The following is a 21,976-nucleotide window of genomic DNA, read 5'->3' as shown; positions in this document are numbered from 1 at the left end:
TTAGGACAAATACTGATATTAATGCAAATTATTTACTACCTATAGAACCTTGGGATTCACTTTCCTCATCTGTTAAATGAGAAGAAGAATATCTGTGCTGCCTACCTCACAGGGTTGTTGTGAAGGTCAAATGGAATATATGTGACATATTTTTAAATGGTAAAGCACTAAAAAATACCAAACAAACCCAAAGTCTTTACGGTAGCCTGCAAGTCCCTCATAATCTGGCCCCCCTTATCTCCTTGACACTTTCCCCTACAAATCCTTTTATCACCTCCTCCATTCCAGCCATATTAGTCTCCTGATTATTCCTTAAGCTCTCCAGGCACATTTATGCTTTTTACTTGCTTTTCCTTCTACCTGGAATGCCTTCCCCCAGTATGTCAGTCAGGATCTTGGGAATGAGTGGTTATGGGGACTGGGTTGCCATATGGAAAGGACCACCTGACAGGAGCTGTGGTCTTTGGTAGAGGGATATAGGCAAACTATGATGAACCTGCACAGAGAGAGAGAGCTGATGAATAATCTCACTTTCTTTTTCCTTCTGATCATTTGCAGGTGCCTCCTATTGGTCAAAGCTAACCCGAAGCCAGAGGGCAAGGGAACCTGTTGATGCAGTCCATACAGGTCAGCCTCCCAGGGCACAAAGCAGGGTGGAGAAGGGTGAAGAAGGTCTGGAGGGGCAAGTGGAAAATGTCCAAAACCACTGGATACCTTTGTAACTACCTGAATCCCTCACTTTCTTCAGATATTCTCCAAAAGATCTGATCCTTCTCAGTGAGGCTTTCTCTGGCCACCATTTCTAAATTTCAACCCCCAGCAGCCAACACCTTATATCCTTACATGCTATGATTTTTTTTTTCATAGCACATAATACCACCTAACATATAATTTATTTATTTATCTGATCTATTATCTGCTCTTCCACTACAATGGGAGCTCCATGAGGGCAGAGACTTTGTTTTATTCACTAATAGTATCAACGCCTAGAATAGTACTTAGCACATAGTAGGTGCTCAGTAAATATATGGTGATGAATGAATGCACTCTTAGCAGCCACAGAAGAGTACTCTTCTCCCAACCAAGCACAGCTGGGTGCAGGTATCCAATTCTGATTCATGCCTGTGGCTCAAGAAGCTCAACTGTTGCCATGTTTTCAGGTCAGGGGGTGGAGAAGCCTTTGCTGCCTCCAGCATTGAAACTTCCATGAAAGTTTGTCATCTTGAACTTTATAGAAACTGTTGTTGCATTAATTCAGCATGGGCTGAGCTTTGTGGATTTAAAGTTGTCAGAAGCAGTGAGTAAATTCGTAGTCATGGGGACATTGGCCTTTCCAGGTGGTATTTCCAATACCACAAAGGTAATGCTAGGGGGACTGTTTCCAAATTAGGTAGGCTTAGGAACTACTTCTTTCAGGCTCAAGTGCAGGCAAGCGTGAGCTTGGCCCCTGGATACAGTGGTGGTGAAACAGGTATAGGTCAGATCAGGATGAGCAAAAACAAGATAGAATTCCTGGAGCACTGTAGCTGTGCACAGGATAATGTTTTTACTCTACAAGTAGAATATGAATATATTCTCATTGTTAAAAAAATCAAACAATTTAACTACAGCTAAAATTTTCCCCCCAACTCTACTCCCCATGCATAACCCCTATTATCAGCATAAAGTGCCCTATTCCAAAACTTTTTCTATGTGTACATTGTTTGTGTGAAGGTATTTAAAAATAAATGGTATTCAACTCTATATACTAGGGAGTGACATCAGAACAGTGGCAATGTGAGAGATATCCTTCGCCTCTCCCCCTGAAGTTTCAACAGATTAACCAACTATAATTCAACAAAGAATTCCTTACTCAGTACAGAGGCAAGCCTGAGAGACCCATACCTCTGAAACATCTAAAGGCTGGCAAATGGGAATAAGTGGGGAGATGAGAAAGGAGGAAAGCACAGATGACTCTCAGATGCAGCCTTGCAGCCAGGAACTTCTGGCATGGATCAGGGAGGGGAGGAAGATGGTGGTAGCAGGCACTTCCTTCAGCCAGCTGGAAGGAACAGAGAGCTGTGGAGGGCAGTCCAGCAGGGCCAGCAGAGAGAACAGTGACTGAGCCAGCAAACGCCCGACAGAGCACAGGCTTCTGCCATGTGGCTGTCCACTGATGGGTGGGGGTGTTTCTGACAAATAAATGGAACCACAGAGCCCTGCCCCCCCCTTGGACTCCCAAAACTCACCTCCTGTTGCCCTTGGTGCCAGGTCAAGGAACATTTTATCTGTAAACCAAGAGGTATTGCAGTGAAACCACTGTTTCCCTCTGCAACTGATCGTTTTGATCAATGAACAAAATGAGTACTTAACCAAAGAGATTGAAACTTTAAAAAAAAGCCAATCAGAAATCCTGGAAATGAAGCATGCAATTAAGGAGATTAGGAATGGGTACTGAGCATAGAAAACAGAACAAACCAGATGGAGGAAAGAATTAGTGATATCGAAGATAGGAATCCAGAAATGGCGCAGAGAGAAGAAGAGAGAGACCTGAGCATAAAGAAAAATGAAAGAGCTCTACAAGAACTATCTGACTCCATCAGAAAAAGCAATATTAGAATAATAGGCATTATGGAAGAAGAAAAGAAGGAGAAGGGAACAGAGGGTCTATTCAAACAAATAGTGGATGAGAACTTCCCAAACCTATGGAAAGAACTAGATCCTCGAATCCAAGAAGCAAACAGAGCACCTAGTTACCTCAATCCAAAGAGGCCCTCTCCAAGGCACATTGTATTAAAACTGTCAAAAATTAATGACAACAAAAAAATTCTCAAAGCAACCAGGGAAAAGAAAGAGGTGACCTACAAAGGAAAACCCATCAGAATTTCATCCGACTTCTCAGCAGAAACTCTACAAGCCAGAAGAGAGTGGAACCGAATATTCAAACGTCTGAAAGGAAGAAATTCACACTCACAAATAATATATCCAGCAAAGTTATCCTTTAAGTATGAAGGAGAAATAAAGACATTCCAAGACATACAGAAGCTGAGAGATTTTATCACCAGAAAACCTCCATTGCAGGAAATACTCAAGAGAGTTATTCTACCTGAAACAAAGAACATTAAGTCACAACATAATGAGTAAGATCACCAAAAAACTTACAGCACAAATGGGTAATTTGTGACAACAAAAACATAAGGGGGGAGGGGGTAAAGGTACAAACCAGCAAAGGAGGATGAACACCAGATGCACTGGAAAGAAGAAAAATTATTGTACATATGCAACTTTATTTTTTATAAACCTAATGGCAACCACACACAAAAATCCCCAAACCAGGGACACATTGCTTAAAAAAAGACAGAGAGGAAAGAAGTATGAAACACCACCAAACAAAAACAACCGATAGAAACACAAAGGAAAAGAACCAATGGAGACACAGGGCTACCAGAAAACAAGATAAAATGGCTATAGGAAATCCTCATACATCAATAATTACCCTAAATGTAAATGGACTGAATTCACCAATAAGGAGGCACAGAGTAGCAGAGTGGATCAAAAGCCCAAACCCAACCATATGCTGCCTGCAAGAGACACAGCTAAGCTGCAAAGACAAAAGAAGATTCAAAGTAAAAGGGTGGAAAATGATTCTCCAAGCAAATAACATCCACCAAAAAACAGGTGTAGCCATACTTATATCTGACAAAATAGATTTCAAGACAACAAAGATAACAAGAGACAAAGATGGACACTTTATAATGATAAAGGGGACACTACATCAAGAAAACATAACACTTCTTAGTATATATGCACCCAGCCAAGGAGCACCGAACTATATAAAGCAACTACTCACAAAACTAAAGGGAGAAACAGATCAAAACACAACCATAGTTGGGGACCTTAATACTCCATTGACAGCTCTAGACAGATCAACCAAACAGCAAATCAATACAGAAATATCGGCCTTAAGTGAAACGCTAGACCAAATGGACATAATTGACATTTACAGAGCCTTTCATCCCAGAACATCAGATTATACATTCTTCTCCAGTGCACATGGAACATTTTCAAGGATAGACCACAGGTTGGGCCGCAGAACTAGCATCAACAAATTCAAGAAGAATGAAGTTATACCAAGCATATTCTCTGACCACAATGCCTTGAAATTAGAAATCAACTGGAAAAAGGAAGTAAAGAAACCTGCAAATGCATGGAGATTAAACAATACACTACTAAAAAAATGACTGGGTCAAAGAAAAAATAAAAGATGAGATCAAAAGATATATAGAGGGAAATGAGAATGACTACAAAATATCAAAACTTCTGGGATGCAGCAAAAGCAAGCATATCTTAAGAAACAAGTGAAATACCAAGTTAACAACCTAACATCACATCTTAAAGAACTAGAAAAAGAACAAAAGCAACCCAAAGTCAGCAAGAGAAAAGAAATCATAAAAATTAGAGCAGAATTGAATGAAATAGAGACCAAAAAGACTATACCAAAAATTAATAAAACAAAGAGCTGGTTCTTTGAAAAGATTAATAAAACTGACAAACCCCTGGCTAGACTCACTAAGGAAAAATGGTAAAGACCCATATAAACAAAATCAGAAATGAGAGAGAAGAAGTCACCACAGACATCACAGATATACAGAGGATCATACTAGAACATTATGAAAAACTATATGCCACCAAATTCAATAACCTAGAAGAAATGATTAAGTTCCTAGAAATATATAACCTTCCTAGACTAAATCATGAGGAACTGGAAAATATACCAAAAAGACCAGTTAGCAGGGAGGAAATTGAAACAACCATCAAACCCAGGCCCCCGAAATAGTCCAGGACCAGATGGCTTCACCAGTGAATTCTACCAAATGATCAAAGAAGATGTAAAACCTATCCTCAAACTCTTCCGAAAACTTGAGGAAGAGGCAATACTTCCTAACACATTTTATGAGGCCAATATGACCCTGATACCAAAACCTGGCAAGGATAACACAAAAAAGGAAAACTACAGACCAATATCTCTGATGAATACAGATGCAAAATTCCTAAACAAAATACTAGCAAATCGAATTCAGCAGTACATCCAAAAAATAATACATCATGATCAAGTGGTGTTCATTCCAGGGGCACAGGGATGGTTCAACATATGTAAATCAATCAGTGTAATACACCACATTAACAAAGGAAAGGATAAAAGTCATATGATATTATCAATAGATGCAGAAAAAGCATTTGATAAGATACGACATCCATTTATGATTAAAACACTCAATAAAATAGGAACAGAAGGAAAGTATCTTAACATAATAAAAGCCATGTACGACAAACCCTCAGCTAATATCATACTCAATGGTGAAGAACTGAAAGCTTTTCCTCTAAGATCAGGAACAAGACAAGGATGTCCACTCTCATCACTCTTATTCAACATAGTTCTGAAGTCCTAGCCACAACAATAAGGCAAGAGAAAGAAATAAAAGGTGTCCAAATAGGGAAGGAAGAAGTAAAACTGTTACTGTATGCAGACAGCATGATTCTGTACATAGAAAACCCTAAAGACTCCACAAAAGCACTCTTACAAACAATAAACAAATACAGAAAGGTGGCAGGATACAAAATCAATGTACAAAAATCCATTGCCTTCCTGTATAGTAACAACAAAACTTCAGAGAAAGAAATGAAAGAAACAAACAAAAAGCAATTCCTTTTGTAACTGCAACCAAAAGAATAAAATACCTAGGAATAAACTTAACAAAGAACGTGAAAGACCTAGATACTGCAAATTACAAAGCATTATTAAAAGAGATTGATAAAGACACAACAAAATGGAAAAATATCCCGTGTTCATGGATTGGAAGAATCAACATAGTTAAAACGGCCATAGTACCCAAAGCAATATACAGATTTAATGCAACCCCCATCAAAATACCAATGCCATTTTCTCAAGAAATAGAATGAGAAATCATCAGATTTGTATGGAACCACAAAAGACCCCGAATTGCCAAAGCAGTACTGAAAAAACAACAACAACAAAGCTGGAGGTATCGTGCTATCTGACTTCAAATTATACTACAGAGCTACGATAATCAAAACAACATGGTAATGGCACAGAAACAGACACAGAGATCAGTGAGACAGATTAGAGAAGCCAGACATAAAACTACATGTGTATGGGCAGATAATTTTCGACAAAGGAGCCAGAAACACACAATGAAGTAAAGGTAGTTGCTTCAGTAAATGGTGCTCGGAAAACTGGAAAGCCACATGCAAAAGAATGAAACTGGATTATAGTTTGTCCTCATGTATAAAAATTAGCTCAAAGTGGATCAAAGACCTAAATGTGAGACCCGAAACAGTAAGTTACACAGAAGAAAACGTACGTACCAAACTTATGGACCTTGGTCGTAGAGAACATTTTATGAACTTGACCCCAAAGGCAAGGGAAGTAAAGGCAAAAATAAAATGAGCCAGAGTATATCAAACTAAAAAACTTCTGCACAACAAAAGAAACTGATAACAAAACAAAGAGGCAGCCAACCAGATGGGAGATGATATTTGCAAACAGTAGCTCAGACAAAGTTTTAATTTCCAAAATATATAAAGAACTCATAAAAATCAACACCAAACAACCCACCCAATCAAAAAGTGGGCAGAGGACCTGGACAGACACCTCTCCCTAGAAGACATACGAACAGCCAATAGGTATATGAAAAGATGATCAACCTCGCTGGCAATTAGGGAAATGCAAATCAAAACTACAGTGAGATACCACCTCACATCTGTTAGAAGGGCTATGATCAACAAGACAAGCAATAACAAGTGTTGGAGAGGTTGTGGAGAGAAGGGAACCCTCATTCACTGCTGCCGGGATTGTAGACTGGTACAGCCACTGTGGAAAGCAGTCTGGCGATTCCTCAAAAAATTAAGAATAGAGCTACCATATGACCCAGCAATCCCTCCACGAGGTACATACCCAAAAAACTGGAAAACAGATATTTGCTAAGATATATGTACCCCTATGTTCATTGCAGTGTTATTCACAGTGGCCAAGACATGGAAATAACCAAAGCGTCCTGCAACAGAGGACTGGATAAAGAAGATGTGGCACATGTACAGAATGGAATACTACTCAGCCATAAGAAAAGATGAAATACTCCCATTTGCAACAACATGGATGGACCTTGAGAATATTATGCTAAATAAAATAAGTTAGTCAGAGAAAGCTAAGACCCATATAATTTCACTCATATGTGGGATATAAAACTGAAACTTGTGGACACAAACAGCAGTGTGGTGATTGCAAGAGGGAAGGGGTGGGGGTGAAGGAGGCTTTATTTTATTTTATTTTATTTTATTTTTTATTTTTAAATTGTATTTTTGTTTAAAATATTACAGATGTCCCTTTTTCTCCCCAATGGAAGGATGTTTTAATATATAGTGACTGGAAAATGTATGACTTTTGGTGGTGGGCACACAGAGCCATATACAGATCTTGTAACATAGAAATGCACACCTGAAACTTATATGTTCATATTAACCATTGCCACCCCCAAAAATTTAATAAATTACTTTAGGGAAAAAATTTTTAAAAAACTATATATACTAATATGTAACTTGCTTTTTTCACTTAAGAATATATCTTGGAAACTTTGCCATGTTAGGATACTCGGATCTATCTTTTCCTTTTTAATTAAACTTTTTATTTTGAGATAATTATAAATTCATGTGCAATGTAAGAAATAATACAGAGAGGTCCCATATACCCTTCACCGAGTTTTTCTCAATGTCATCCTCTTGCAAAACTCTAGTACAATATCACAAGTAGGATAAATGACATTGATACAGTCAAGATGCCAAAGATTTCCACCACCACAGGATCCTTCAAGTTGCCTTTTTATAGCTACACCCACTTTCTACCCATCCCCACCTTCTCTTTAACCTCTGGGACTCACTAATCTGTCTCCATATCTAAAATTATGAGATTTCAATAATTTTATGTAAACAGAACCATACACTATTGTTAGTTTTCTTCAGTCAGCATAATTATCTAGAGATTCAGCCAGATCGTTTGTGTATCAAGAGTCTTTTTTTTTTTTTTTTTTTTTTGCTGAGTAGTTTTCCATAGCATGGATGTACCACAAGTACTGGATCCATTCACCTGTTGAAGGACATCTGGGTTGTTTCCTGTATGGGGCTATTGTATACATGAAGGCCCCTTGAACAATCATGTAACAGGTTTTTATGTGGGCAGACATTTTCATTTCTCTGGGATAAGTGTCCAAGGGTGCAATTGTTAGGTCATATGGAAGTTGCAAGTTTTGCTTTTAAAATAACTTGCCAGACTGTTTTTTCCAGAATGGCCATACCATTTTACATTCCCAAGAACAATGTATTAACGGTCAGTTTCTTGGCATCTTCACCAGCATTTGGTGTGGTCAGTATTTTTTTTTTCATTTTAGCGATTCTGATAGTGATGCAGTGATATCTATGATTTTAATTTGCATGTCCCTAATGGCAAGTGATTGAACTTCTTTTCATATGCTTTTTTGCCATCTGTATATCCTTTTCAGTGAAATGTCTGTTCATGTCATGCTTTGATTGTCAGGTATGAGATCTAGCTTATGTGCCTTGCTCTAAATTCCAAACGTTTTTCTTTTTCTAAAAATGTTGTAGTTTTACATTTTATGCATAAGTTTGTTATGCATTTTGCCAGCTTTATTGAGTTATAATTGACATATAGTGTATAAGTTTGAGGTGTACAGTGTGATGATTTTATACACATTATATTGCAAAATGATTATTACCACAGTAAGATTAGTTTGTGATGCATTTTAAGTAGATTTTTTTTGTATAAGCTATGAGACAGTTTGTATTAATTTCCTGAGACTTCCATAACAAATTGCCATAAACTTGGTAGCTTAAAAAACCAGAAATTTATTCTTTCACTGTTCTGGAGGTCAGAAGTCTGAAACCAAGGTGTCAGCAGGCCCATGCTCCTGCTGAAGGCTCTCGGAGAGGATCCTTCCTTGCCTCTCTCAGCTTCTGGCGTCTGCCACCAATCCTTGTCTTCCTTATCTTGTGGCCATATCACTTCAGTATCTAACTCCATCTTCACATCACCTTCTCCTCTGTGTGTATATCTCACAAAGATATTTGCCATCAGATTTAGGGCCCATTGAATAATCCAGACTAATCTTTTCATCTCAAAATCCTTTACATCTGCAAAGATCCATCTTCCAATTATGGTAATATTTACAAGTTCTGGGGATAAGGACATGGACATATCTCGGGGGGGGGGGGGTTTCCTACTGTTCAAGCTTCTTTTTCTTTTTCTTTTTGCCTGTGTGTAATTGCTCCAGCAAAATTTAAAAAGGCCTTCTTTCTTCCATTGAATTGCTTTTGTACCTTTATTGAAAATCAGTTGGGCATATTTGTGTGGGTCTATTTCTGGGTTCTCTACTCCATTAATCTATGTATCTATCCCTCCAGCAGGACCATACAGTCTTGATTATTGCAGCTTCATAATAAGTTTTGAAAATAGGTAGAGTGATCCCTCTTTATTCTTCTTTTTCAAAATTGTTTTTGCTATTCTATTTCCTTTGCCTTTCTATATAAACTTTAGAATAAGCATGTCCACGTCTAAAATATCCTCCTGGAATTTTGATAGGAATTGCATTAAACCTGTATATAAATTTAGGGAGAATTGACATTTCTATTATGTTGAATCTTCTTTGAATTCTTTCATCAGCATCTTGTAGTTTTGAGCATCCAAGTCCTATTCATGTCCTTTTATATTTACACTTAAGTACTTTATTTTGAGCAATTATAAATGGTATTGTATTTTTAATTTTAGCATCCATTTGTTCATTGCTAATATATAGAAATACAATTTATTTGTATATGCTTATCTTGTTTTCTTTTAATTTTTTATGTTTTTATTGATTTCAGAGAGAGGAAGAGAGAGGGAAAGGGAGATGGAAACAGCAATGGTTAAGAGAGTCATTGATTGGCTGCCTCCTGCATGCTCCCTACTGGGGATCAAGCCTACAACCCGGGCATGTCTCCTGATCACATGCCCTGACCTGAATTCAAACTGTAACCACCTGGTTCACAGGCTGATGCTCAACCACTGAGCCAAGCCGGCCGGGTTGTGTATGCTTATCTTGTATCCTGCAACTGTGCTGAACTTGCTTATCAGTCTTAGCAATTGTTTAGTTCCTTGGGACTTTCTGTATACACCATCACGTCCTCTCCAAATAGGAAGAGTTTTATTTCTTCCTTTTCAATGTTATTCCTTTCATTTTGTTTTCTTGCCTGATAGTACTGTCTAGACCTTTCAGCATTATGTTGCATTAGAGTGGTGAGAGCAGACATCCTTGCCTTGTTCCCAGTCTGAGGAGGAAAGCATTCAGTCTTTCACCATTATGTTTAGTGTTAGCTATAAGTTTTTCGTAGATGCTTTTTTTCAAGTTGAAGAAATTCCTTTCTTTTCCTATTTCTGAGACTTGTTTTTTCATCATAATGGGTGTTGGTTTTTGTTAAGTGCTTTTTCTACATTGATTGATATGATCATGTGATTGTTCTTTAGTCCGTTAATATGGTGGATTACATTGATTTATTTTCAGATATTAAAACTATCTTGCATTCCTGTAATAAACTCCACTTGATAATGGTGTATAATTCTTACATATTACTGAATACTATTTGCTAATGTTGTTTTGAGGAGTTTTGCTTCTATATTCACAAGGGATATTGGTCTGTAGTTTTCTTTTTTTGTGTGACTGTCATCTGCTTTTTGACATCAAGATAATACTAGCTTCATAAAATAACTTGGAAAGTAGTTTCTCCTCTTCTATTTTCTGGAAGAGATTGTGTAGAAATTGTGTTAATTATTTAAACATTTGGTAAAATTCTCCAGTGAAATCATGAGACCTGGAGATTTCTTTTTGGAAGTTTTGAATTCAATTCACTTTTCTTAATACTGTAGTTAAAGGGCTATTCAAATGGTTTATTTCCTATCAAATGTTTTGGAAGTCTGTGTTTGTCAAGCAATTGGTTAGTCCCATCAAAATTCTCCAAGTGTGTAGAGTTGTTCTTAGTATTCCATTATTATCCTTTTGATGTCTAAAGTGTCTGTAGTGATATTAATTTTGTTCCTGATATTAATTACTTATGTGTTTTTTCTTTGTCAATTTTACTGATTATTTCAAATTTATTTTCTCTAATTGTTTCACTGTTTTCAGTGTTATTGATTTTTGCTCTTATTTTAATTTCCTGTCTTCTGTTTGTTTTGGCTTTATTTTATTTATTGTTTATTTTATTTTCGCTTTTTTCTTCTTTTTCTCGTTTCTTAAGGAAGGAACTTAAATTATTGATTTGAAACCTTTTCTAGTATAAGCATTTTCTGTTATAAATTTCCCTTTAAAGTTGATTCCCACAAGTTTTATTTGCTTTAGTTGCATCCCACAAATTTTGCTATGTCGTATTTTCATTTTCATTCAGTTCAATGTATTTTTAAAATTTCTCTTGAGATTTCATCTTTGACCCATGGATTATTTAGAAGTGTGCTGTTTAGTTTTTAAGTGTTCAGATATTTTTACTCTTGTTTTTCTATTATTAATTTCTACTTTGATTTCATTATGGTAACAGAATACAGTCTATTTTACTTCAATTGTTTTTAATTTGTTGAGGTTTGTTTTATGGTCCAGGATATGATTGAACATAGTCCATGTTCCATGGGCACTTGAAAAAATTGTGTATTGTTCTGTTGTTGGATGGAGTGTTCTATAAATGTCAAATTTGACACTGTTGGTTGAGGATCTTGTTGAGTTCTTCTGTATGCTTGCTGACTTTCTGTCTAGTAGATCTATCCCAATTCCCCACTCAGCCTTCTCTGACATCACTCCAATAGGGTGGCTTGCAACACCTAGTTACAGTTTAACAAGGGTGGAAATCTATGTTTTCAACCCTTCCTTTGCAGGTGGGGTTGGGGATGGGGCCACATTTTTTAAATTTTATTTTATTTTATTTTATTTATTTATTTATTTATTTATTTATTTATTTATTTATTTATTTATTATTTTTGTGATATTTGGCTGGAGTAGAGCAGTTATTGTCTAAAATTTTCTGTCCTTCAAGTCTACCTCCTTTTCTGGTCCTTTGGTTAGAGAAAGAGGCTTTTTTGTTTTTGTTTTTGTTTCTCGTCTTGCACTTGTTGGTGATTTCAGGTTGCAAGCTTTTTAAGCTTTGTCTCTGGGATATATGAGGCAAGACAGAAATTCAGGGAACTTACCACCATGTCATTCCTTGAGTCCTGAGGTCTCTTTCTTGCGTACCTTCTTTTCACCTTTCAGAATCTTTTTGTGTTTGTTTTATTTGTAATGTTCATGGGTTTTAGTTGTACTTAGTGTTTAGTAAAACTTAGTGGGAGGAATAAGGAAGAGTATATCTACTCCATCTTCCTAGAAGCAGAAGTCCTAACTTATTCCTTTAAAATTACATAATTTGTAGAGTATAACTTTCATGAGAGTTTAACTATATTTTCCTATTTGATGAATACAAGTAGTTTCTAAATTTTGATGGTTGATATTCCAATAAAGTCCATTCAATAAACATTAGTGTACATGTGCAAGAATTGCTTTAGGATAGATGCTAAGAAGTAGAGTTGCTGGGTAATGGGGATGTGTATTTTACATAATAGATGTTGCCAAATTCCTACTGAAATGGCTGTACTCCACCCAGCAGTGTAGGAGAGTAGCAGTTTTGCTCACCTCCATATCAATACTTGATATAATTAAACTTTTAATTATCAATGTGATGTGTGAAAGATGGTATCTGATTGTTTTCATTTTTCTTTCTTTGGTTACTAGCTGTTGAACATTTTTTCAAATATCTATTGGCCATTTGGAACTCTCATTTTGAGCTGACTGACCATATTTTTTGCCATATTTCTTTTGAGTTTTTGCTTTTTAATTGACTTACAGAAATTATATATTAATTTTCATCTAAAATATATTGCAAATAATATATTTCTTCCAGATTATCATTTTTTTCTTACTTTATTAGTGGTGTCTTTTGTCTAAGACTTTTTAAAATATAGATAAAATTTATCAACCATTTTTTCATGGCTTTTGTGTTGTGACCAAAGTCACAAATATATACATCTACATATTTCTCATTGTGGTTATAAATATGTTCTACTTTTTCTGTTTATTTGTTTGAGATATCTGGAGTGTGTGTGTCTCTGTGTTTGTGTGTGTCTGTGTGCATGTAGTATAAGGCAGGGATCTAATTTAGTTTTTTCCAAATGGGAACCCAGTTGTTCCAACACTATTGAATAGACCATCTTTTCACCACTGGCTTGTAAATACCATTTATTTATTTAATATCTTTACATAACCTGGTTTGGGGGCTTTCTGTTCTCTTTTACTCATTTACTTGTCTATTTCTGTGCCAGTACCACATCCTGTTAATTATTAAAGATTTGACACCTTGTATAATAAATAATCCTCCCTCCCATAATTGTTTTAGCTCTTCTTGTATATATTATCTTTCATATGGATGTTCAAATGAATTTGTCACATTCTATGAAAAATTCCTATGGAGATTTGATTGAGATGGCAATGCTTTTATAGATTAATTTAGGGAGAATTAGCATATTTTCTCCTTTTCGCCACACAATTTTTCCTCCTTTACGAAGAACACTTCAGCCTACATGAAAGATGTTTAGGGGCTAAAGAACCCCACAAGCCATGCCCCACTACACATGTTTTTTTCTACATATTTGTGAAAGCCTGTGCTTTAGGCTCCAAAGGTGAATACAGGGGTGGGTAAAAGTAGGTTAAATTATCAGCCATCATTACCTAAAAGATAAATCATAAGTAAGGATAAGAAATAATAGCAATAATAATAGGACAAATAATACAATAAATAATACAATAATTAATAAATAACACAACAATAAACTTTCATGTACTCACAACTGTAAACCTATTTTTGCCCACCCATGTATTTATTTATTTTAATTTTTATCAAATATTTTGGGGTGATGTTGGCTAATAAAATTATATCAGTTTCAGGTGTAAAATTTTTTATTAAAAATTTTTTAATGTTGACATTATTGCATGTATCCTTATTTTCCCTCACTTTGCCCCCTTCCATCCACTCCACCTCCCACTCCCTTGGCCTTCACCACACTATTGTCCGTGTCCATGGAGTATACATATATGTTTTTTAGCTAATCCCTTCACCTTCTTTATCCAGTTACCCCCACCCCCTCCCCTCTGGCTCCCACTAGTCTGTTCCATGTATCCATGCTTCTGGTTACATTTTGTTCATTAGTTTATTTTGTTCATTAGATTCCACATATTACTGAGATCACATGGTATTTGAATTTCTCTGACTGGTTTATTTCGCTTAGCATAATAGTCTCCAGGTCCATCCATGCTGCTGCAAATGGTAGGAGATCCTTCTCTTTTACAGCCACATAGTATTCCATTGTGTAAATGTTCCACAGCTTTTTTATCCACTCATCTACTGATGGGCACTTGGGCTGTTTCCAGATCTTGGCTATTGTAAATAACGCTGCTATGAAAATAGGAGTGCATACATTCTCAGAAGCGGGATCACTGGGTCAAAAGGCAGTTCCATTTTTAATTTTTTGAGGTAACTCCATACTTTTTCCCACAGTGGCTGCACCAGTCTGCATTCCTACCAACAGTGCACTAGGGTTCTTTTCTCCACATCCTCACCAGCACTTGTTGTTTGTTGACTTACTGATAGTAGCCATTTTGACAGGTGTGAGGTGATAACTCATTGTAGTTTTAATTTGCATCTCTCTGATGATTAGTGACTTTGAGCATCTGTATTGTCCCGTCTGGAGAAGTGTCTATTCAGGTCTTTTGCCTATTTTTTAATTGGATTGTTTGTCTTCCTGGTGCTGAGTTGTGTAAGTTCTTTATATATTTTGGAAATTAACTCTTTATTAGATGCATCACAGACAAATACCTTCTCACATACAGTGGGTTCTCTTTTCGTTTAGTTGGTGGTTTCTTTTGCTGTGCAGAAGCTTTTTAGTTTGATATAGTTTCATTTCTTTAACTTTTCCTGAGTTTCCCTTGCCCTTGGAGACATAGCAGCAAAAATACTGTTGTGAGAGATGTCTGAGATTTTACTGCTTATGTTTTCTTCTAGGATATTTAAGTCTTTTATCCATTTTGACTTTATTCTTGTGTATGATGTAAGTTAGTGGCTTAGTTTCATTGAAAAACCTACAGCCAACATCATACTCAATGGGCAAAAATAAAAGTGTTTTCCTTAAGATCAGGAACAAGGCAGGGATGTCCGCTTTCACCACTCTTATTCAACATAGTACTAGAAATTCTAGCGACAGTGATCAGACAAGAAGAAGAAACAAAAGGCATCCAAATTGGAAAGGAGGAAGTAACACTGTCATTTGCAGATGACATGATACTGTATATAGAAAATTCTAAATATTCCACCAAAAAACTACTAGATATAATAAATGAATGCAGCAAAGTTTCAGGATACAAAACCAATATCCAGAAATCGATGGCATTAAAAAATATATATTATTTTTTAATCCTCACCCAAGGATATTTTTTCAATTGCTTTTCGGAGAGAGAGTGGAAGGGAAAGAGAGAGAAAAACATCAACGTGAGAGAGACAAATTGACTGGTTGCTTCCCGCACATGCCCCGACCGGGGCTGGGGATTGAGCCTGCAACTGAGGTATGTACCCTTGACTGGAATCGAACCCAAGACCCTTCAGCTGTGGGCCGACACTCTAACCACTGAGTCAAACCAGCTAAGGCTTGATGGCATTTTTATACACCAATAATGAGCTATCAGAAAAGGAAACTAAGAAAACAACCCCATTTACTATTGCAACAAAAAATAAGGTACCTAGGAATTAATTTAACCAAGGAAGTAAAAGACCTATACTCAGAAAACTGTAGGATATTGAAGAAAGAAATTAAGAGAGATACAAATAAGTGGAAGCATATACCATGTTCATTGATTGAAATATAATTAGCATCATTAAAATGTCCATATTACCCAAAGCAATCTATAGATTCAACGCAATTCCTATTAAAATACCAATGGCATATTTCACAGATCTAAAAAAATAGTCCAAAAATTTATATGGAACCATAAAAGACCCCGAATAGCCTCAGCAATCTTGAGAAAGAAGAACAAAGTTGGAGGGATCATAATACCAGATATCAAACTATACTACAAAGCCATTGTAATCAAAACAGCCTGGTACTGGCATAAGAACAGGCACACAGACCAATGTAACAGAACAGAGAGCCCAGAAATCAACCCACGCCTTTATGGTCAATTAATATTTGACAAAGGAGGCAAGCACATACAATGGAGTAAAGGTAGTCTCTTCAATAAAAGGTGTTGGGAAAATTGGACAAGTACAGGTGTACAATTCTATAATACATCATCTGTATATTAAACCCATGTCTGTATTTATTAGAAACATGGGCTGTGGGCACTAGGTCTGTTGTTCAGTGGTACTTCCAAAACGGGGACAACTTTTTTTACCTGATCATAAAGCAACAAACAAAACAAAATAAAACTCTGGCTTTATAACATACTTTGCTGGACTTCAAGGAAGGGAGAGACAAGCAGCATGTGGTAACAGTAGGAGACAGTGGGGTCATGATTTTCTAGCCAGGTGAGCTCAGAATGACACCAAGTATGAATGGTGGAGGATGTGAAGTACCAGAAATAGGGGTGGCTCTCTATTCTATGCTGGTGTCTATGGGGTGGGGTCCTGAGGAACTATGGGACCATCCATTCCCAGCAGGGTGCTCTCATCCATTGTGTCCATCTGTATAGAGTATATAGAGGAAGATGGGCTGGGTTGGTAGCTGTGCCTACCGGGCCTGACATTCTGGATAGACCACAGTGTGGGTTTGGAGATGGATCTGCCTACCTTTGAGTCCACTGCTGACATAATACTCTTAATTTCTGTGGAGTGTCTGTTTTGGTGGGGGTACCAATGCCTGAATAATTTACCCTTGTATAAAAGTGACTCATTTTATCACAATAGAGCTGTGATGCCTGCCCAGTGACATGTTCATTCAGTGTTACTAGCACCAGGTACTCACAGCCAGTTGCATAGGTCTTGATGTCTGACCTTGGGGTGAGGCTGCCTCAAGGCTGCCAGAGCTGTTCAACCTACCCACTCAAGTTCTGCTGCAAACTGTGGGTACAGAAGGATATTCAATAATATTAGGCTGCCTTGGAGTTTAGCTGGAGCCCTCCAAACTTTTCTAAACAAGGAAGCAGGAGCTGTTTAGGTGTTCTTTGGCATGTGCAGATACTGTCTAGGAAAGCAGCTCAGCCCTCATTGATGTTCCATGCAGCTGACAGGGCAGATATTGCTTCTCCCACAAAGTCATGGTCTCCAAGGCAGGAGTGGGGCCTGAATCACCAGCACCATGTGTGGATCTTAGCATCTAAGAAGGCGGACAAAACATTCTAATAAGGAAGGCAAAACTGATTGCAAAGGAGAAGTTCAAAGTGCTGTATGGATTTTATTTACCCCGCTTTTAAAAACCGCATTTATCATTAAGCCTTTTCCAGCCCCAATGCCTCTTGGATCTGTACCTTTTATTTTTTCCCGTTTTCATGACTGATGTAGACTCTACTGAGCACTACTAGACTACCTCAAGCACCATGTCTCTGATTTTCCTTTGGTGCATTTTCTTAACTCAAAGCTCTGATCATGTCCTCTGCTCCATGATAAAACGTCTTTACAAAATCAAGCCCAATATCCATCTGACTTTCTTCTTTAAAAAAAAAAAAATGTTTAATATGTTTTTATTGATTTTTTGAGAGAGAGAGGAAGGGAGAGGGAGAAATAGAAACATGATGAGAGAGAAACATGAATCACACATCCATCGACTGCCTCCTGCCCTCCCCTTACTGGGGATCCAGCCGGCAGGACATGTGCCTTGCTGGGGAATTGAACCTGCGACCTCTTGGTGCATGGGACAACGCTCAACCAACTGAGCAACATCGGCTGGGCTGACTTTCTTCTTAAATGCCATTTATAACTTTGTTTTCTTTCTAAAATGGCAAACGTGTATTATAAAGCTTGACTTTTCAAGGTCCTCTATGATGTGGTCCAACCTTCCCTTTCTGTGTGCGCGTTTTGCTGCGGTTAGGAGCACAGTGCAATTTGACTCTGTGGAAGGTCCACCTTTAGTTTTGGAGTCAGATGTAACTGGTTAATCTAGTCCCTCTCCACTTCTTCGATGCTTGATTCTGGCCTTCACTTCACCTTTCTCTCGTCCCTAGTTCCCCACTCTGTTAAGGCCGTGCCACAAAACGACCCCTATTCTAGGTTAGTGTTGAAGACTGAATGAGAGTGGAAGTGAACCGGCCTTCTGGCGCTGGAAGCTTCCACCTACAGGGGTTAGGGCCTTCCCCTGCCTGGGAAAGGGGAGCAGGTGCTGCGGAGGAGCTGCTGTCGGGGGCCTCCCCCGGGCTGCTTTTAGTGGGCAGAGTAGCTGGGCTGTCTCCGTGCGGGGGTCGAGGGGAAGGCCGGGAGGTGGGAGGGTAACTGGTGCTGGTGCAGCAGGCTGGATGAGTCACAGTCCCTCAGCAACTCCAGAACAAGCCCCACCGGCGCTCCTTCTCCGCCCCGCAGAGCTGCGCAGCCAACCCAGGGCCCGACAGAGGGCGCTGCAGTACAGCCACTCTGGCTGCCAAAGGTGGGCGCTACATCTTGTTCATAGGGAAAGATCCAGGGGCCCAGGGTGGGGGTGGGGATGGAAGTGCGATGTGGGGAATGTCTCTGAAGTTCCAGTAGTGGCTTTGATTTTAACAAAATGTTTAACACAGAAATGATATATACCTCAAAATGATCACTCCCTGTAGAGAGGGATGGACCCACAGGGCTCTGTTGGAAAGTGCCTCTTCTTGCTTGCCTCAAGCTTTTGAGCAGGGAGATGGGAAGCTGGCAGCTTCTCCACTCTCTTTAGAGAGAGTCCCTGATAGGGTAGGTCTCCCTTTTCCAAAATAGATCTGCCAAGGGGACCTTGATCTCCTCCCCTCTGACCTTTCCCACCCTAGGTGATGGAGGTGACAAAGATTTGGGCTGACTGCAATGAAGGGCAAGAGTAAACGCTCTAGCTATTAGAGGACCAGGGTTTCAGTGCAGGCTCCATCTGGAGGTTGCGGTGTAACTGTGGCCATTTCATCATTCATTCATTCATTAAGAAAATATTTCACTGTGTCCACAGGCACTGACTGTGGAGGAAAGGGAAGAGGCCAAAACTGAACAGACAATTATCCTCACCTTAAAAACAGTGTGTGCCTCAAACAGGGCTCCATGCATAGGTGATCCATAAATATGTACTGAATGAATAAATGCTATGATTTAATCACTACACCCTAGGGAAGGGATTGTTGGTCACTGATGCATCATAGGTTCCTAGAACAGTGCCTGACACACAGTAGTTGCTCAGTAATTTGTCAAATCAATGATAGAGAAAGGTATTGAGTGTTTCATGCCCAAAGAAGACACCTAGCCCACAAGAGTAGTGATGTTTGAACCAAGTCTCGAGGAAAAGTGGGTGTTAGCTAGGCATATAGGGCCAGAGAGGAGAATGATACAAGCAGAGAGAAGCACCAGTGTCCTCATCTATCCATGCCTCAATTCCCTCTTATAAGAAGAAAAGGACAGGGTTGGCCCTGTAATATCTTAGGTTTTTCTACTTGTAAGATTCTCTGATTCTAGAAATGAGTTCAGTTATGCAGTTTATGACCTGACCAGTGTTGGACAGTTTTGCAGTCCAAGAGATTCAGGTTTTGATTTTTTACTCAATCTGTCTTCATAATAAAGGCTTGAGGATCTTAACACCTCTTTTCCATACTCTTGCTCTGTCTTTCACCTTGGAAATCTTCCTCAAATCTCTATACAATAAATTAGACTCCACGAAAGTCAGCACTTGTATATTGCCATGATTTTTCTTTGTATTAATTTGGCTTTTGAAATAAAGCTTTTGTTAATTACAAATTTTTAAACCAACATGAGTTAATTGTGGGCAAATCCCAAAAGCACAAAGAAGAAAATAAAAACCACACATACTTTTCACTGCCTGATGTAGTTCCTTGAAGACTCGTTATGCCTTCATTAAAACACACACACACACACACACACACACAGAGTTGAGGGCTATGTCTTGGGTGTTGAGTAAGTGTTTGGTGAGTGAATACATGAAGTTGAGGAGTGAGAAGATAAGGCTACCCCTCCAATGGCTTTCCCATTTCAGTGGTGATATCATCCACTTCTCAGTCACCACATAGAATTGGTTCCTTAGCCATTTTTTGTCCTGGCTCTATCTTTCCTTTCTTCCTGCTTCTGTTCTCATTCATATGTTTTTTATCTATCCTTTGCCTTCATGTCTCAGGCCCCTTTCCCCTCCAGTCTACTAATAAGCCTCTGCAGCTCTGCACCAGGCCTTGAAGAAATATTTCCAGAATCTTCTCCACTCTCAACTTGTTTTACTACCTGGGTGTCTCTAGGTCTTGGAAACCATATCTGGTTTTCCTGACTGCCCCCAGCCTTATTAGAGCCTGGCACTTAGCTCCCTTAGCTCAATGCCCCTTTTGATCAAAGATGCTGCCTCCCTGACCTGACCTGCCAAGCCCTTGCACCCAACTGCTTTTGCATTCCAGTCTGGTTAGGGTGCCCCAGGCCCCTGTGTGGCCTGCAGGGAAAGTTAAACATGGCAGCTTGGTTCTCTTTTCATATGTTTCTATTAGTTTATGTATCTTCTTAAGTAAACTCTAAACTCCTGGAGGGCAGGACTGTCTGTGTCTTTTTCCTCTCTTTATCCCCTGAAACACCAGCATCTTCATTTATTCACTTATTTGTTTCTCAAAGACTGAATGTCCATTCTTTGCAAGGCCTGATACCAGGTGCTGGGACAGCAGAGGAGAGACACATGGTCTAGTATATTCTAGGAGATTCAAGACAACAGGGAAGTTCAATAATATGAGATTGGCAAACTAATTTTGGGTTCAGGCCAGTGGAAATATTTGTGAAAATGGTTGGTGACCAGGCAAGGCCTGTCCATGCCTAGATAAGATAAGGAGGAAATTCTGGCCGCTGGATACTGCAGGCCTACTTTAGGGGCCTTGGGGAGAAGTGGGAGAAGGAGATGGAGTATTGTCTGCTTTTTTTCAAAATGAGCACATAGAAGGGGAAATGGCAATTATGATCTAGACAAAAAGTATTTCCAGTTGTTACCTGAAACAATAGGATTTGGTGGTGTAATTCTGAGAGGTGGGTGATGTAATGGGAATCGCACTGAACTGAACTTCTTTCTAGAATTCAGATTCCATGACCCTTTGACCTGGGTTTCAGGGCTAGCTCTCCCTCTTGCTCTCTGTCAGACCCTGGGTGGCTCCACTCCCCTAGCCCAGCCTCAGTTTCTTCCTCTCTGACATAGCAGGATGTGGAGCAGGGTAGTGTATGAAGAACTTGGACCCATGAACTCTAAGCTTCCTCTGAGCTCTTGACATTCTTGGCATGTGACAGGAAGAGGAGCACAGAGTAGGAAAGCTCAAGCAGCAGAGCACACTAGAGACAGGGAGGTGGGTGAAGAGTGGAAAGGGAAAGGGCCTGGCCCCAGGCTGCCGTGAGGCTTGGAGATGGGCTGATGGATTGGTGAGATATTTAGGAGGAACTGGAACTTACAGGAGTTGTCAACTGACCCAGATGGAGGGGAGGAAGAAAAAGAGGTGAAAGAAGATGGAGATTTAGCTCTAACCCAGTAAGACTGAGAGAGGAATCTTGAATCCCAGGCTCTTGCCAGCAAAGTACCTGTGGCCTTAGACAAGTCCTTACCTCTTTCTGGGCCTCAGTTGCCACATCTGCACAGTGAAGGGATGGCTTTGATCCTTCCAAACCCTCTCCCTGACCCATGACAAGGGCAGTAAGTAAA

At 38.8% G+C, this 21,976-nt stretch overlaps 1 protein-coding gene across 2 annotated transcripts in view; it reads left to right on the top strand.

Moving 5' to 3' along the window:
- The window catches only part of NHSL2 (NHS like 2), a gene marked incomplete at its 5' end in the record, with an annotated part of 299,412 nt that overhangs the window by 130,874 nt on the left and 146,562 nt on the right, over positions 1–21,976 (top strand). For both annotated transcript variants that reach the window (XR_013998009.1, XM_081125819.1), the window contains one exon: positions 559–627. Coding sequence is in view for 1 of the 2 variants with exons in the window: in XM_081125819.1 (XP_080981945.1) it covers positions 559–627 (69 nt within the window). The remainder of the gene's footprint in view (positions 1–558; positions 628–21,976) is intronic.

The sequence above is a fragment of the Miniopterus schreibersii genome, assembly GCF_964146895.1.
Source record: "Miniopterus schreibersii genome assembly, chromosome: X".
Taxonomy (NCBI): domain Eukaryota; kingdom Metazoa; phylum Chordata; class Mammalia; order Chiroptera; family Miniopteridae; genus Miniopterus; species Miniopterus schreibersii.
This window is presented reverse-complemented; position numbering and strand designations above follow the sequence as displayed.